General features: G+C 36.3%; 1 protein-coding gene across 2 annotated transcripts in view; it reads left to right on the forward strand.

Moving 5' to 3' along the window:
• Positions 1-16,527, forward strand: part of STAM (signal transducing adaptor molecule) — a 59,300-nt gene that overhangs the window by 5,986 nt on the left and 36,787 nt on the right. The window contains exon 2 of one of the 2 annotated variants that reach the window (XM_019752083.3): positions 7,287-7,371. The exons of the other annotated variant lie outside the window; for it this stretch is intronic. Coding sequence (XP_019607642.1) covers positions 7,287-7,371 — 85 coding nt within the window. The remainder of the gene's footprint in view (positions 1-7,286; positions 7,372-16,527) is intronic. 2 annotated transcript variants of the gene reach the window in all.

Genomic DNA, 16,527 nt, shown 5'->3' on the forward strand with positions numbered 1-16,527 from the left:
TTTCTATTTTGTGCTCTTCTTTGAGATGCTTCCATGCTGTTCCTTTGATGCCTACTTCCCTTTCTGGTTAGTAGAGCCTCAGGTTGCTTTTCTTTGTAGATACAATTTCCAGTGGTCAGGAGGGACGGAATTAGATGAAACATTTTTGAAACGTAGATTCCCATAATCACAAAAAGCAGGTGATATTTTATGCCTCGCTTTCTCCATTGGCCATTTTTGATGAACATCTCCACGCTGATTGAGTGGCAGTCTTTTTCCTGTAGTCTGCCATGGTGGGCTCGCATCCTATCGGCATTTCTCACCTCCCCAAATCTTTGACAGTCAATAAATTTTGAGAAAAATCAATAAAAGCTGCTTATTAGAAAAAAGTTCTCCAATCCATTGAGACTACTGAAAGTCAAATGAGGCTGTGCGTGTTATTTTCTGGGTATTGCTAGGCAAATTTCTCAGTCCCTTTTTGAGTGTTCGTGTAAGAATAATCGGAGGATAAGATGAGATCATGAAGACACTTTGAATTCTTTAGGAGCAAGTCTGTTATTTTTGTTTTCACTTTTCCGTTTCCCACAAACCCGGTTTTTGTCTTAGAAAATAGTTTTGACTGTGCTAGTCACAAAACCATGTTGAAGTGCTACTAGTAGTTAATATTCTTCTGATTTAAAAAATATTTGTTGTTTAATAACTGAGCAGAATTGTGCTACTGCTGTTGTTGATCGTAAAGCAGCATCAACAACTGATGGGAACAGTTTCAGAGTTCTGAAGTACGTTGCACTTCTGATCTGTATGTGTAAGTTTGAGCCAGAAACTGACCCTGTTCATGCATAGGAAAGTAACAGAGGCAGTTTATGAGCGTTCAGCATAATATCTGCTAATGATTATACCAGACACTCCTGGGTATGACTTAACTTAGTAACTGTAAGATCACACTTAGTTATGATAATAGGCAGTTTATATTTGATCAGACATAAGCCTGTCATTTCTAGTTAACTGTTAACTGTTTAAGGTTAAGTTTTAATAAGCATAGCTAGTATGTTTTCAAATAAGGTGATAGGTTTTAAGATATAAGTGTGTTCTTTTATTTATTTATTTTTTTTTAGAAAAAGCACTATGCTTTTAAAAAAGCCTGCTTGGCTACCATTCAGTAGGATGAAACATTAATTATTTAAATGTATCAAATCAAAGTCAGAACTTCATTTCCTTTCCTAAGAAGAAGTAAATGTTAGACTGGAGGACGTACAGGATGACTCAGTCAGTCTCCGCGGGCTTCACAGGGGCTGGGGGTCCATGGTTTAGGGCTATGGGCTCCTCAATTAGAACAATTCCACCTGGATTTCCTTTATGTAGTTTTTTTAAGATAAGATTTTTTTTTTTTTTTTTATAAGAAGAGAGTGTTGAATAATAAAGAATTTGACTGGTATTTAGCCCTGTTTCCTGGGAAGGAGTCTCAAAATCCTTGGGATTTCCTGAGTGACAGGACCAATTTTCTCATTCATGGTGGGCTCCTGGGACTGTAGGGTCACGACAGACTTAGCACTTGGGGTTTTCATTGGGACCTGATTCTGTAGGCACACACTACCTGGCACATATCCAGACTCCAGGCTTTCGGAAGGAAAGCAGGTAATCATAAATCACACTCCTGGTACTGCCAGTTAAGGCGTAGTCACTTTTCTCAGTTCTGAGAATGGTGGGACCCTTCCTGAAATCTGAATGCGCTTTTACCAACTGTGCGCAGGCCATGTAAGTGGTACTGTTATAGCCAGGTCTGCATGTGAACTCTTCTCTGCACAGCAGGTATCAGCATTAGGTAGTTGCTTAAGTCTTTTATTAATTTTTTTTAATAAAATGGACTTTATATTTTAGAGCAGTTTTAGATTCCCAGGAAAACTGAGCAGAAGGTACAGAGATTTCCCGTGTCCCCCCTGCCCCCACACGTGCACAGTCTCCCCCCGCTGTCAGCATTCCGCACCAGATGGGACACTTGTGACAATCCATGAACCTACCTACACCCATCATCGTCACCCAAAGAACATGGCCTACACTAATCCTTATTCTTGGGCTGCACATTCTAAGGGTTTTGTGAAAGGCATAGTGACATGTGTCCCACATTATAATACACAAAGTAGTGTCGCTGTCCTACAGATCTGCTGTGTTCCGCCTCTTCATCTCACCCTCCTAACCCATGGCAACCACTGATCCTTTCACAGGCTTCATAGTTTTGCCTTTTCTAGGGTATCATATAGTTAGAAATATGCTGTAATGTAACCATTTCAGATTGGCTTCTTTCATTTAACAGTATGCATTTAAAGTTTATCCGTGTCTTTTCATGGCTTGATAGCTCATTTCTTTTTAGCACTGAAAAATATTTCATTGTCCTGATGTTACCACAATTTATCCATTTATCTCCTGAAGGACATTTTGGTTTCTCCCAAGATTTGGCAATTATGAATAAAGCTGCTGTAGACATCCCTGTGCAGGCTTTTGTATGGACATATTTTCAGCTCCTTTGAGTAAATACCAAGAAGCACAGTTGCTGGACTGTATGGTAAGAGTACGTGTGTTTAGTTTTGTAAGAAACTGTCAAACTGTCTCCCAAAATGTCTGTACCCTGTTGAGATCCCACCAGCAATGGACGAGAGTGCCTGTTCCTCTTCATCTTTCCCAGCATGTGCTGGTGTCAGTGTTGTGGATTTTGGCTGTTCTAGTAGGTGTGTAACGATATCTTATTGTTGTTTCAGTTTGTAATTCCCTGATGCTGTATGATGTGCAGCTGCTTTTCATATATTTATTTGTTATCTGTAGATCTTCTTTAGTGAGGTGCCTGTTCAGGTCTTTGCACACTTTCTGATTGGATTGTTTTCTTACTGAGTTTCAAGAGTTCTTTGTATTTTTTTGGATGACAGCCCTTTATCAGATATGTGTTTTGTAAATATCTGTGGCTTACTATCTCATTTTCTTTACAGAGTCTTTCAGACATGCAAGGTTTTTTGTTTGTTTGTTTTTGAATTTTAATAAAAATTTATGTAAGCCAAACAGAGCCTGGAAGCAAGAGCTCCACAGACTGAGATAAATGATTCCCAGAAATTTTTAATTTTAATGAAGTCCAGATTATCAATTATTTCTTTCATTGGTCATGTCTTTGATGTTATATCTAAAACGCCGTTGCCACACCCAGGTTATGTAGATTTTATCCTGTGCTGTTTTCGAGGAGTTTTATAAATTGTGTTTTACATTTACATCTATGATCCATTTTGAGTTGGTTTTTGTGAAGGTTGTAAGAGCTGTGTCCAGATTCATTTTTTGCACGTGGATGTCTAGTTATTGCAGTATCATTTGTTGAAAAGGGTGTCTTTGTTCCATTCATTGTCTTGCCTTTGCTCCTTTGTCAAAGATCAGTTGACTATATTGATGTGGGTCTATTTCTGGGCTCTCTGTTCTGTTCCATTGAACTATCTGTAGATCTTTCAGTGATATCATACTCTCTTGATTACTGTAGCTTTATAGTTAAGTCTTGAAGTCTAGAAGTGTTATTCTCCTCTTTTAATTTGTTGGCTATTATGTTGTGTTTTTTTTTTTTTTTTGGACATCCTATAAACTTTAGAGTCAGTTTGTTGATATCCACAAAGTCGCTTGCTGAGATTTTGCCTGGAATTGCATTGAATTTATAGGTTAAGTTGGGAAGAACTGACATCTTGGCAGTATTGAATCTTCTATCTGTGAACGTGGAATAGCTCTCCATTTATTTAGTTCTTTGATTTCTTTCATCAGGGCTTTGCAGCTTTTCTTTTATAGATCTTATATATATTTTGTTAAATGCATACTAAATAAAGTATTTAATTTTTTTGAGTGCTGATGTAATGCTAAATGGTATTGTGTTTTTAATTTAAAATTCCACTATTCATTGCTGGTAACTAGAAAAGCAGTTGACTTTTTTTAATTGAATATATTTGACATAGGTACCATTGTGTAAATTTAAGGTGTAAAGCATGTTAATGTGGTACATTTATATATTGTAATATGATTGACATTGTAGCAATATTTAGTACTTCTTATTACCAAATAAGTAATTTTCAGTGGTTGGAATAATTAAGTTCTAGTCTCTTAGCAAGTTTGATAATTATACTACAACATTGTTGTCTATATTCATTATTCTGTGCATTAGATCTCTATTGCTTATTTACTGTTCATTGCAAGTTTGTTCTCGGAAGCAGCATCTATCTTACTCCCCAGTGATTGACTTTTGTGTATTAACCTTGTATCCTGCAAACTTGCTATACTATAATCACTTATTAGTTCCAGGGGGTGTTGTTTGTTTGTTTGACAATTCTTTTGGATTTCCTGCATAGATGATTATGCTATCTGTGAGTAGACAGTTTTATTTCTTCCTTCTTTATCTACCTTTATATCCTTTCTTGTTTTTTGCATTAGCTAGGACTTCTCTCCGGTATGACGGTGGAAAGTTGTGGTGAGGGGACATCCTTCTTTTTCCTGATCTTAGTGGTAAAGCTCTTAGTGTCTCACCATTAAATATATTGGCTGTAGGTTCTTTGTTGATGTTCTTTATCATGTTGGGGAAGTTCCCCTTTAGGCCTAGTTTGCTGAGTTTTTATTCTCCTTGCTGTCATTCATTTCGCTTATCCAGAAGCACACATGCATACATCTCTGTCATTTTCCTCTCTCTGAAGAACTTTTAACTTTTCTTGCAAGGCCAGTCTACTGGGAACAGATGTCCTGTTTTTCTTTGAGAAAGTCTGTTTCTCTTTTCCTTTTGAAGAATAATTTCACAAGGTACCTAATCCTAGGTTGGTGGTTATTTTCTCTAACACTAGCGATTTCATTCCTTTCTCTCCCTGTATGTACGGTTTCTGAGACATGAGATGTAATTCTTATGTTTACTCCTGTATAGGTAAGGTGTTTTTTCTGCTGTCTTCTTTTTTTATTTTTTCATTATCTTTGATTTTTCTGCAGTTTGAATGTGATATACCTGGGTGTTGTTTTTTTGACTTTTATTCTGGTTGGTGTTCTCAGAGTTTCCAGGACCTGTGGTTTGGGGTCTGACATTAATTTGGGAAAATTCTCAAAGTCATTATTGTTTCAAGTATTTCTTCTGTTTTTTTTTTTTTTTTTTTTTTTTTTTTCCTTTCTTTCTTCTTCTCTGGTATACCAATCATGTCTGTGTTGCTCCTTTTGTAGTTTTCTTCAGTTCCTGGATAATCTGTTCCAATTTTCTGTTAGTCATTTTTTTATCTTGGCTTTTCAGTTCTGGAAGTTTCTGTTGATATAGCCTCAAGCTCAGATTCTTTTCTTAGCCATGCCCATGCTACTGTAGAGCCCATCAAATGGCATTCTTCATTTTATACTGTTTTTGATCTCTAGTATTTCTTTTTTAGAATTTTTATCTAGAAATATTCTTAGTATTTCTTTTACAGAATTTTTATCTCTGTTTACATTGCCTGTTTGCTCTGGCATGCTGTCTCATTTTTTCCCTTAGAACTCTTAGCACATTAACCATAGTTTAAAAAATTCCTGGTCTGATAATTCGAACACCCCTGCCATGTCTGAGTCTGGTTCTGATGTTTGCTCTGTCTCTTTAGACTTTTTTTGTCTTTCAGTGTGCCTTGCTGCACGCTGGACACGATGTATTAGACAGAAGGCACAAGCCTACAGTAGTCATGGTTAAGGTGTCAGTGGAGGAGACACATTCTGGTTCTGTGATTAGGTTTCAGTCTTGTAGTGAGTCTCTGCCTCGAGTGTGAATTTCTCACGTGGTTATCAGTCGCCTCTGCCCCCCTCAGGTGGAACAGGATGGCTAGAGTGGGCTGGAGGTGGGTATTTCCCTTACCTAGGTGGGTTAGTCTCTGGTAAAACCCTAGTTTGTTAGGTGCTGGTAAATAGTTTCTCTTGGGAATAGGCCTTATTAAGAAGAAAATGCTCTGGTGTCTTTCAAAATGGTTATTGTTCCCTTCCCGCTGCTGGAAAACTAAGGAAACTTTTGTCCTGTAAAACTCACAAACATATGGGGGGGCTCCCCTGTGACTGGGCCCCCTTTGGAGTTTTAACTACCAGACTGGCATACACTATATCCAGCAACTTGTCGGTTCCAGTTTAAATTATATCCTGTTACTGGTTTCTGGTGATGTTTCTGCTCATGGGTTTTTGCTCTGTTAAGTGGTGATTCTGGGTGTCCACCTGTCTGTGTTTCTAATTTTGGGGGCAGTGGTTTGCCCTGTGACCTCACTTCTAAGGCATCTAAGAAGAGTTGTTGATTTTTCACTTTTTCAGTGTTTTACTTCTTAGGATGGAGTGATAACTTCTAAGCTTCTTACGTGCTGGACTGGAAACCCAAAGTAATTCCTTATTTTTGATGCCTGTGTCTCAACTATGTTTGGTGTCTACTTGTCTAGAAAAACTTTGCTTTACCTCCAGAAAACAAACCTTCACACGTTTGTTCAGGTGGGGGAGAGGTGCTTGCTAGAGCTCAAATAAGGAAGGGAGCGTAGGGACTAAAGTACCACCTTTCAAACCTATTCCGCCCAACTTGAAGTCCTCTTTATTCTTCACTCTCAATTACAGATTTCCTTTTGCTTCCAGTACTTGAAGTTTTTGAGAATACAGTGGTATAAAACAGGCTGGTTCTTAATGCTTTTTTCTTACTGCCAGTATATGATTCACCTTTCTTGGGTCTCCTGAGTAGGTTACTGTATATCTATATCTATTGCTATGTATCTATTGCTGTATAGCTTTTGAGGTATTGTTTGTGCTGTTGCTTCTCATGGTTTCCCTCTTTTGATATCTTCAGTGTGTCAAGTTATTAATCAAGGGAACATTCAGTCAAAGCTTGGTTTTCTTTTGTTCAGTTTCTTCTACTCAGAAACCTAAATTAACAAAGCAAGGTAATTAGTTAATTTAATTACCTGAAACATTTTATAGGGCTCTGTTACTGCACTGGCAAATAAAGCTGAGAATTATTTGATGATGAAAATATTTCTTACTTTTGTTTTTCTGTATGTAGAAAGGGGTAGACCAGTATATAATATTTTTAATAAAGAAAAATCAATGACTAATTTTTTGCAAGAAGTGCAACCACTGAAATGTGAATGGAGAAAATAGTGATAGGTAGTAGAGGTACCTCTCTCCCCTTTTAAAGATGGACTTGAACATCTCAGTAACCAGACTGCTGGCAATTTATTCTGACTTGCTGATATTTGATTATACTACAATATGAACCTGATTAGTTTCCTCTTAAAGATTTTTCAAACAATGTTTCTGTAATTTCTTTTTATAATATACAGAGAAAGCAACCAGTGAGATGAATACTGCTGAGGATTGGGGCCTCATTTTGGATATTTGTGATAAAGTCGGTCAGTCTCGTACTGGGTAAGTGTTGCAAATTTCAAAGGATTTTTGTTCCTTTTTCCTTTTTATTAATATGACTAAAACAAGGGTAAGAAGGTGAGCATATGAAAATTACAGTTTATTTTAAAAGAGAATGGGATGATCATCAACTCTTTCTTGGAAAAACATTTAGTTTACTGTTTATAACCAGTTAGGTTATATGGTAGAAATGTTGCTACTTTAATTAATCACTCTTTTCCTCCTGAAATCTAGCTTTTTTCACTGATTTTTACAGTTACCGGTGATGTCTCAGTTACAAAGTTTGATGGTTATTTCTGAGTTCTTTTCTTCGTTGTCACATCTGCAACGTTCTACTCAACTGATGAGTGACTATTGAAAGAGAGACAGTTTAAGGAAGGAGATGCTTAAACTTTTTGGCATATGGCTTTTTGGGTAATAACAGAGCTTTGTAAAAAGTGCAGTGAGTGGATTAACTGGTGTATAGGTTAATGGTTTCCTTAATTCCTAGGCTCATAACATCCAGCTATTAGCAGCTTCATTTGCCCCTTCGTGCCACACAAATATTGTCTTATTTATGTACTTTCATGTGAAAAATGTTAGGCATGTTTGATTCTTCTGTGGTGATCTTAACCCTCTGATGTGCCTTCTTTGGCTCTTCTTCCTTCTCTTCTAAATATAAATAGTTCCTTAAACTTTTTTTGATCCATTTTTTTTCCCCGTCACACTCTTTTCGTTTCTAACATTTTTTCTTTTGAAGTTTCACAACTTCCAGATGTCTTTATGTGGGTGACGTGTATTTTCAGCTCTGATTTTTCTTCCTCAAGCACTAGTGCTGTGGACACAGGATTATTTCTGAGTATCATGCTGTATAAGGCTTAATCTCACCATCTGTCAACCTGAACTCGTTGTCTCTTTTTGATTTAAACCTCCTTTCCCTTCTTTGTTCCCTGTTTCTGTTAATGAAACGATTATTCTTTCCTTTGCACTTATAACCTCACAGTGACCTCCACGTTTATTTTGTGACCAAATTCTGTTAGTCTGCTTCCATAATCCCTCAGAATGTCGATGTTATAAAGTCTCCTTTAGTTAAGTTCTTGAACATGGCCACACCAGGCTGGAGCAGTTTGTCTTTAGGGCCTTTCTACCCCTTTGCTTCAGTCCCTAATGTGCTCCCTTTGTCAGGTTCCCTCAAAATGTGGCTTCCGGATATGGCCTCATCCATCCCCTTTGTTGTCTTTACATGGTAGTCCTGTTCTTTCTGACCTTGTTAGTTCCTCAGTTTTATCGAAATCTGAGTAGCTCCCATGTGCTAGATATCTATCCCTTCTTCTTTTTTTCTATCCCATCTCCCCCCTTTACTTGAGACATTCCTTAACCGGGAAGTCTTTCCATTTCCATCTCTTATCTTCAGTTGCCTTATAAAAACTGTGACCATGTTACTCTTCTTCCTTCTGTGCGGAGTTGTCTAACCTCCTTAGGCCTTTGAATCATTTACGTTCCATTAACTTCTCTTATATATACCGTTCTTTTCAACTCAAGGGTTTGAATTGTCAGTGCTTCTCTACCTGAGTTTAGTGCTTTTGGTCATTCTACCCCTCAGTATGGAGCCTTCAGCCATTTCCCAGCTCTGTGTCTCATATCCTTCCCCACCCAATATAGGTGTTATTTCTTCTACAGAGCTGTACTTACCCTTTTTACCCAAAATCATGCTATGGTCCTCAGAATCCTTAAAGCACTATATTAAAACTATTCTTATTTGCTTTGCCTTTTATAATATCAAGTAATTTATATCTGTCTAGTGGACTTAGATTTGTAGAATGAAAGGGCCCTGAAGTTTTGTTGTACTGAGGAAAGAAGCAAATAGCCAAGTAGTTGAGACATGATCTTTGGAATGAAGCTGCCTGGGTTCAAATCCGACCTATTACCACTTAGCTACGTACACTGGGTAAGCAACTTACCTCTAGTTTACTACATAAGAATAAGAATAGTATCTTCTTCATAGGGGGCTTGTTGTGAGTATGAGGTTAGTATATTAGTGCACACACACACACACACACACGCGCGCGTGCGCGCGCACACACACACACACACACACACACACTGCTTGTATTAGTACCTGGCACATGGTTAAATGGGTGCACCTCTGTCTCTTTTTGACTAAAGTCCTGTCTTGTGATAGTTTGTCTGTTGAGGACTGGGTATCAACCTAGCTCCACCCCTGTATATTTTGGAGATAAGACTTTTATCTAGCATTCCAGTTGCAAAGTCTCTTTTCTTCCACTCTTGGTTTTCTCTTTATCTTGGTGTTCTTCATTTTGTAGATATTTTTTATGATAATTTGGTTAGTTGCTTGACATGAAAAGACAACCTCCCTTTCATTACTAGAAATATTGCATATTTTTCTACTTAAAAAATAAAATTGTAATCCATCTGAAATTCTGTATGATGTATAATGAAGAGGAAGAGATCAATTTGTTTTCCTTCATGTTAACGTTATTACACTATAATAGAAACAGTTGTTTGTTACTCTTTTCCCTATTTTTTTCTTGTGATGAGAACTTTTAAAATCTACTCTCTGAGGACTTTCAAATATACAGTAAAGTATTGCATCTATACTCACCATGCTGTACATTATAGCCTCAGCTTATTTATCTCACCGTTTGACCACATCTCCCCCTCCCCCCACCTCTGGCAATCAGCAGTCTATTCTTTTTCTGTGAGTTTTGTTTTATTAATGTGTTTCCCCGAAAATAAAACCGGGTCTTATATTAATTTTTGCTCCAAAAGACACATTAGAACTTATGTTCAGGGGGTGTCATCCTGAAAAATCATGCTAGGGCTTATTTTCCGGTTAGGTCTTATTTTCGGGGAAACATGGTATATCCATATATCAGTGAGTTCATGCAGTATTTGTCTTTGTTGACTTAGTTCACTTAGTATTAATGTCTTCAAGGTCCATCCATGTTGTCCTCATATATTTAAGATGTACTAATATGTAGCTTTAACTATTTTCCATCATTTTTTTTAATCCAGTAATCAAAATACTCATTTTTTATTTTTTATTTATATTTTCAAATTTATTTTTAGACAACATATTCTGTTAGTATTATTACTTAATATTTCAGTTATCCTTTTGGATTTTAATTGACGTGCTAAATCTATGAATTTACTAAGCAAAATTGAAAATACTTCCTAATTTATGTAATGAGGGGTGGTTTTATTTGTCTGTTTAATCAGTGTTTTTTCCCTTCCTCTTTCCTTCTCTTTCTTTTTTTCTTTTCAGTTATTTTCTCTTCCCTTGGCAGTTATTGCTCCTTTAAATCCTCATTAAGTTAATTTCTAAGCATTATTTGTGTAAATGCAATGTTTCTTTATAGCTCTTGTTAATAAAGAATTGTTTGAAAAGGATTAAGTGATAATTGAGATACTATTCTAATATTATTGAGGTTTTAAAAAATGTCAAACCCTCAATATTTGCTCTCGTGTGTGATTTCTCTTCAGAACAGTGTTTTACATATGCATTAGGACCACATTATGACTTTCATAATTAATTTCTAAGCATTGTTTGTGTAAATGCAGTGTTTCTTTATAGCTCTTGTTAATAAAGAATTGTTTGAAAATTGGCACCTTTGCATTCCTGGGTCCCTTTCTCTAAAAAAAAAAAAAAGAACACAAATATTTTATGATTACATTGTTATAAAGGTAAGTGTATTATTATACATTAAAACATTTTCTTTGACCTAAAAGTTCATTTTTTTCCTTTTATTTTAAGAAATTAGGACATTTTTGTTGGCCCTTAAAATTGTGAGCCCTAGTTGTTGTGCCTGCATGCATGTATTACAGAATTGATTCATATTCTCAGGTCAACTTAGTCATTGAAAATCATTAAGGTTCTTTTTAGGAGAGCAGTAAACTCCGAGATACTTACCGAGGCATTCGTAATATGTCATTTGTTTGTGGGTTTTTTGTCATTGTGGTAAAATATACATAACATAAAATTTACCACCTTAAGCATTTTGAATTGTACAGTTCAGGGCATTTGTTATGTTCACATTGTTGTGTTATCATGGCCACTGTCCATCTCTGGAACGTTTTATCATCCCCAACCGCATCTCTGTACTATTAAGCAACTTCCCATTCTCCTCTCCCCCAGCACCTGGAAACCACTTATAGTTTGTTTTTAATCTTTTAAATTATTTTATAATTAGTATCTATGGAAAACTTAGGGAGGTCCATCTAACTCGTGTTGTGTAGGAACCAAGATACAGATGTTTAGGTGTGGGTTGCTGATGGTGGCATAAGCATATAGAACAGTATTGTGCGTCGTCAGCAAGGTAGTCTCGATACCAGGTGTGCGTTTAGAGAAGACTGAGCCGTGTAATTTGTGTGTGTGTTGGGGAAGGGAACGTGAGTTCTCCTAAGACAGAGTTAGATAGGGTAGATTAAAGTAGAGCGGAGTTATGGATTGGAGTGCAGTTCATAAAGTTGCTTGTATACTAGACAACAGTTTAGATTTTTTTAAAGTGTTACCATTTGGTGTTAATCTGTAATTTTATCAAACAGATATACCGGGGGTGCCAAAAAAATGTATACACATTTTAAGAAATGTTAATCTATGCTCAAGCAGTAGTTCACCGTAATCAGAATTGTCTGGATGGGAACCACTTTGAGCACCTCTTGTAATTGCAGAAGTCAAGGGTGACTTGTGTTGCTCTTTTGTTATTGGTATACAGTATTGCAGTTTTAATACAGTTCTTTCCTTTCCTAAAATGGGTGTACATTTTTTTGGCACCCTCTGTATTTAAGAGGGCTGGTTTAGGTATGTTGAAGAGAACTTTAGGAAAAGCATTTCTCTTTCAGTAAGTTTCGTTTTTTTATCAAAATGATTTGTAAACAGCAATATATTATAAAATTATTTACTGAATAAATAAAATAGTTTATATTAATTTAAGCCTTTTTTCCTAAGAAAATAATTTTTAAAAATCTTTGGCCTTTTCTTCTTCTTCTTCTTCTTCTTCATCTTCATCTTCTCCTTCTTGTCCTGCTTTTCCTGCTTGTTCTTCTTTTTTTGTAAGAGTCATCTGTTTTAGAGCTCTGGTAGTTTGGAAAATATTCTCCAGTTTTAAAGGGGAAAAAAAGCTATTATTGTGAAATTTCGTTTGGTCAGAACTATGACCCAGAAGCATGACTTCCAGTGGTGTTTTGAAAATCCCTCCTTAATTCTTCCTCTTTTAAAAAATCTGATTGTTTTGTTCTTTAAATCACATATGCATATGTGTGTGTGTTAATGTTTGTTAATTTAAAGAAATACTTATGCTTATATAAAAACAGACTTTTTTGTTTTAAAAATAGGTATATATTCACATGGCTCAAAAATTAAAATAATTTAAAAAGATGAACATTGACAAATCTAATTCCTATCCCTGTTTCCCTCCCCTGTTCTCTGTAGGTAACCACTTATGTTTCTTTTGCATCTTTCCATTGTTTCTTCACCCAAATATGAATATATTTCCCCCCATTCATAAGCAACAGTCATATTATAAACACTAGTCTACATTTGTAATTAATTAGTTACTTATAAATATATCCTGTCAGCCTTATAAATGTATTTCTTTTAATGTCTATTAGTATTACAGTGGTTGTAAAAATTGACAAGTTAGAAATAATTTTCTAGTTTAGCATTAGTTTTGATTAATGGTGTGTAGAATATTTAACATACTTTAATAATTAAAATTAATATTCAAATTTATCAATTTCAAGAAACTAATAGATGTAATTCCTATTTGCTTCATATAGGTTATGGGTGTGTTTTTTTAAGTCTTAAATGTTTGAATATGCTGCACTTAAACGTTAAAAACATTCTGAATTTTTTTCTGACTTCCTAAGATATTCACATGATTTTTAGTGTGCAGTTCCAGTGTATGAGTAAGTACAAAAAAATTGCCTAGCCAGTGAGGTCATATGATGGATGGACTGAAAAGCCTCTGTTTAGAATCGAGAACTTTCAAGATGATAGTAGCAGTTTTCCTTAACAGGCCTTCACATATAAATAGCTTTTGTCTGTTAGTTTTGATTGATTTGTTTATATTCTTATGTAAAAATTGTGGAGGTAGGTATTGATTATCCACAAAACAAGTTAAAATTAAAGTTCTGTAATTAACAGCCAGATTAATTTGTGCTATTATTTTATATCTTAACTGTCTTTGCTTAGCTTTAGAATAAGATATAGTTGACTGAAGGTGAAAAACATGATACACCTATTTTCTTTACTTGGCTAAGGGATCTATTTAGATAGTAAATCTTTGATTTATTCAAACAGAATTAGAAGGATAAAATAATAGTCATTATTAATATTTTGTGAAAAACACACATCTTTAGAAAGAGTTTGTTAAAAATGGTTTTCATTGGCTCTCTATTGTCCTGTCCTGTACCTGAGCTGTGACTATTTCTGACATTCAACTGGAGGTTGATAGAATACCGGTATTCCTGATTGTTTAAGAGAAAAGTAATCTCTGACCTAGGCATCTTCAAGTTGGAAGGGCAGCATCAGGGAGAGAAATAGTTCTCTTGCAATACATATTTTATTATAATCATTTCCTCAATTTACAGGTCTTAATTTTTCAGTCTTTTAAGTGCTTTTTAAAGAATAATAGCCAACATTTATTGACTGCTTATTATTTGCCAGGTCTTGTTTAAGTGCCTTATAAACATTTTATTTAATCATTACGGTAGCTCTAGGTACTGTAGGTTTTTCCAGTTTACAAATGAGAAAATGATTCATATTTGGAGTTCTTTAATGTAATTTAAACTAGTATAAGAATTCCACCAGGAATAAAATTAAAGGGTTTTTTTTGTAAAGCCTGATCTTGATTTCCCTGTGTCTTTCACTTTCTTAACATGACAGAATTATGGTAGTCAGCTTCATTCTCTATGCATCAGTCATTTTTTTCTTTTATTTGACAAACAGTGAGTACTGGCTGGGCATAATGCTTTTCACATACAGTGCTGAATGAAGCAAGCACAGCTTTTGTCATCAGCTGTGGTAACAGTCTACTAATGGAAGATAGAAATCGATAAGCAGATAATGAGCTAAGAAGATAGTGTGAGCAGAGTGCTTTAGTGGAGAATAGAAGGGGAGACCTACTTATATTTTTTTCAGGAAGGAACTGGTGTGCGGGGATACCATTTATGCTATGATTTTAAAGTTGAGAAGAAGCAAAGAGCTGAAAGGAGAGGTCCCAGGCACAGGAAATAGCACCCACATGAGTGCTGCAAGGTGGGGACACTTGGTGCTTTCTAAGGCCCTGCAAGATACAGTGTAGCTGGAGCAGAGGCGAGTTGCCCTAACAGCACAAAGTTGGGTATAAGAGAGAGTGAATTAGAAAAATGAAAGTTAGTAGTCGGAATGCTTGAAATTGAGATTACAGAGGGGTTTTCAGTGTTTGGTCATGACATGTTCCAGGATGTAGCCATGACAGTTAATAATAGGAAGGTGGCATAGAAGCTGAAAGCCAAGATAAGGGAAGCATCACTTACATTATTATTAACGTCTCTGAGAATTAAGATCGGAGGAATTTTGGAAAGCGTGTCAGTGAACCAGGAGTTAAAATCATTGAGAGTTAAGGGCCTTGGCTGTTGTGGTATTTTTAAATGGGCTGCAACAGGAAGATAGTTTGATAGGATCAGAACTGGACTGTTTTAGGAAAGAGGGAGGGAGAATGATTTGGAAGTAGCAACGGGAGCAAAGAGGACCCATACCTCATTTAGTAGGTACAGGAGCTGTGGAAGGACAAAGCTACCACTCGATGTGGCTGCAGGACAAGTGGTATCCTCCATGGACAGCAGATTTCTGTAGAGCGAAAGGACTAAGGATAGGGGCTTTTGTTGATAGTGTGCTGTGAATTCTAGGGGATTCAGTAGAATGGTTTCAGAAGTTGGGGGGTAACGGCTATGCATAGCTATTTAATGATGGGAAAGCTAGTCTGGAGTTTCTTCTAGGAACTGGTATAAACAAGAATGATAGGCATATGTTCTCAGGTTCTCAGTTACTGGGTAGTAGAGAAAGTTGGGTGCCCAAGACCTCCTCTTAACCTCTGCACATGGAATCTTGGAGGCCTGGGAAGGAGAGGTTGGGGTTCTCTTTTGACCCCCATCCATAAAGGTGAAGAGGCTTGAAGTGGGGTAGTCCTAAATTGAGACAGAGGCTCACTCTTATCCTTTGCTAGGGTGAGTATCTTTTCCTATGTTTAAGAGCTGTTTGTATTTCCTTTTCTGTGAACTGTCTGACCATATCCTTTCTTTGTGTGTGTGTATACATGCGTGCACGCGTGCACATTTCCATTCTTTTGACTCTGCTTTGTTTGTTTTCTGTTTAAAAGTTTTTGGTTTTTATACAGTTGGATTTATCAGTCTTTCCTTATGGTATATAGAATTACACAGGACTTCTCCAAGGTTTTAGTGGAATTATCTCATGTTTCCTTTATGGTTTCATGTTTTGTTTTATAATTAACAGATTTTGTTCTCTTAATATAATTTTAGAATTATAGAAAATTGAGCACATAGTACAAAGAATTCTATATACCTTCTTCACCCCCTCATAGTTTCCCGTATTAACAATCTTGCATTAAGTGTGGTACATACGAGATCTGACAATTAAGTTTGTGAACTCATCCTATAAAAAGTGCTACATACCTCATTGCTGAATATCACTACGGTCACCTTCAAAGTACTCCCCTTGGGAAACTATGCACCAATGCCAGTGCCTAGTCCACCCTTCAAAGCAGTTTTGGAACTCTTTTTCTGGAATGGCCATCAGGGCTGTCGGCATATTACCCTTGATGTCCTGAATGTCATCAAAATGTCTTCTTTTCAATACTTCCTTTAACTTTGGGTAAAGAAAGAAGTCATTGGGGACCAGAGCAGGTGAGTAGGGAGGGTGTTCCAATACAGTTATTTGTTACTGGCTAAAAACTCCCTCGCAGACAGTGCCGTGTGAGTTGGTACATTGTTGTCATGAAAGAGCCATGAATTATTGGCGAAAAGTTCAGGTCGTCTAACTTTTTCATGCAGTCTTTTCAGCACTTCCAGATAGTAAACTTGGTTAACTGTTTGTCCAGTTGGTACAAATTCATAATGGATAATCCCTCTGATAACAAAAAAGGTTAACAACATCGTTGG

The sequence above is a fragment of the Rhinolophus sinicus genome, chromosome 1 (assembly GCF_057876585.1).
Source record: "Rhinolophus sinicus isolate RSI-liver-muscle chromosome 1, RSI-T2T, whole genome shotgun sequence".
In the NCBI taxonomy this organism is placed as follows: domain Eukaryota; kingdom Metazoa; phylum Chordata; class Mammalia; order Chiroptera; family Rhinolophidae; genus Rhinolophus; species Rhinolophus sinicus.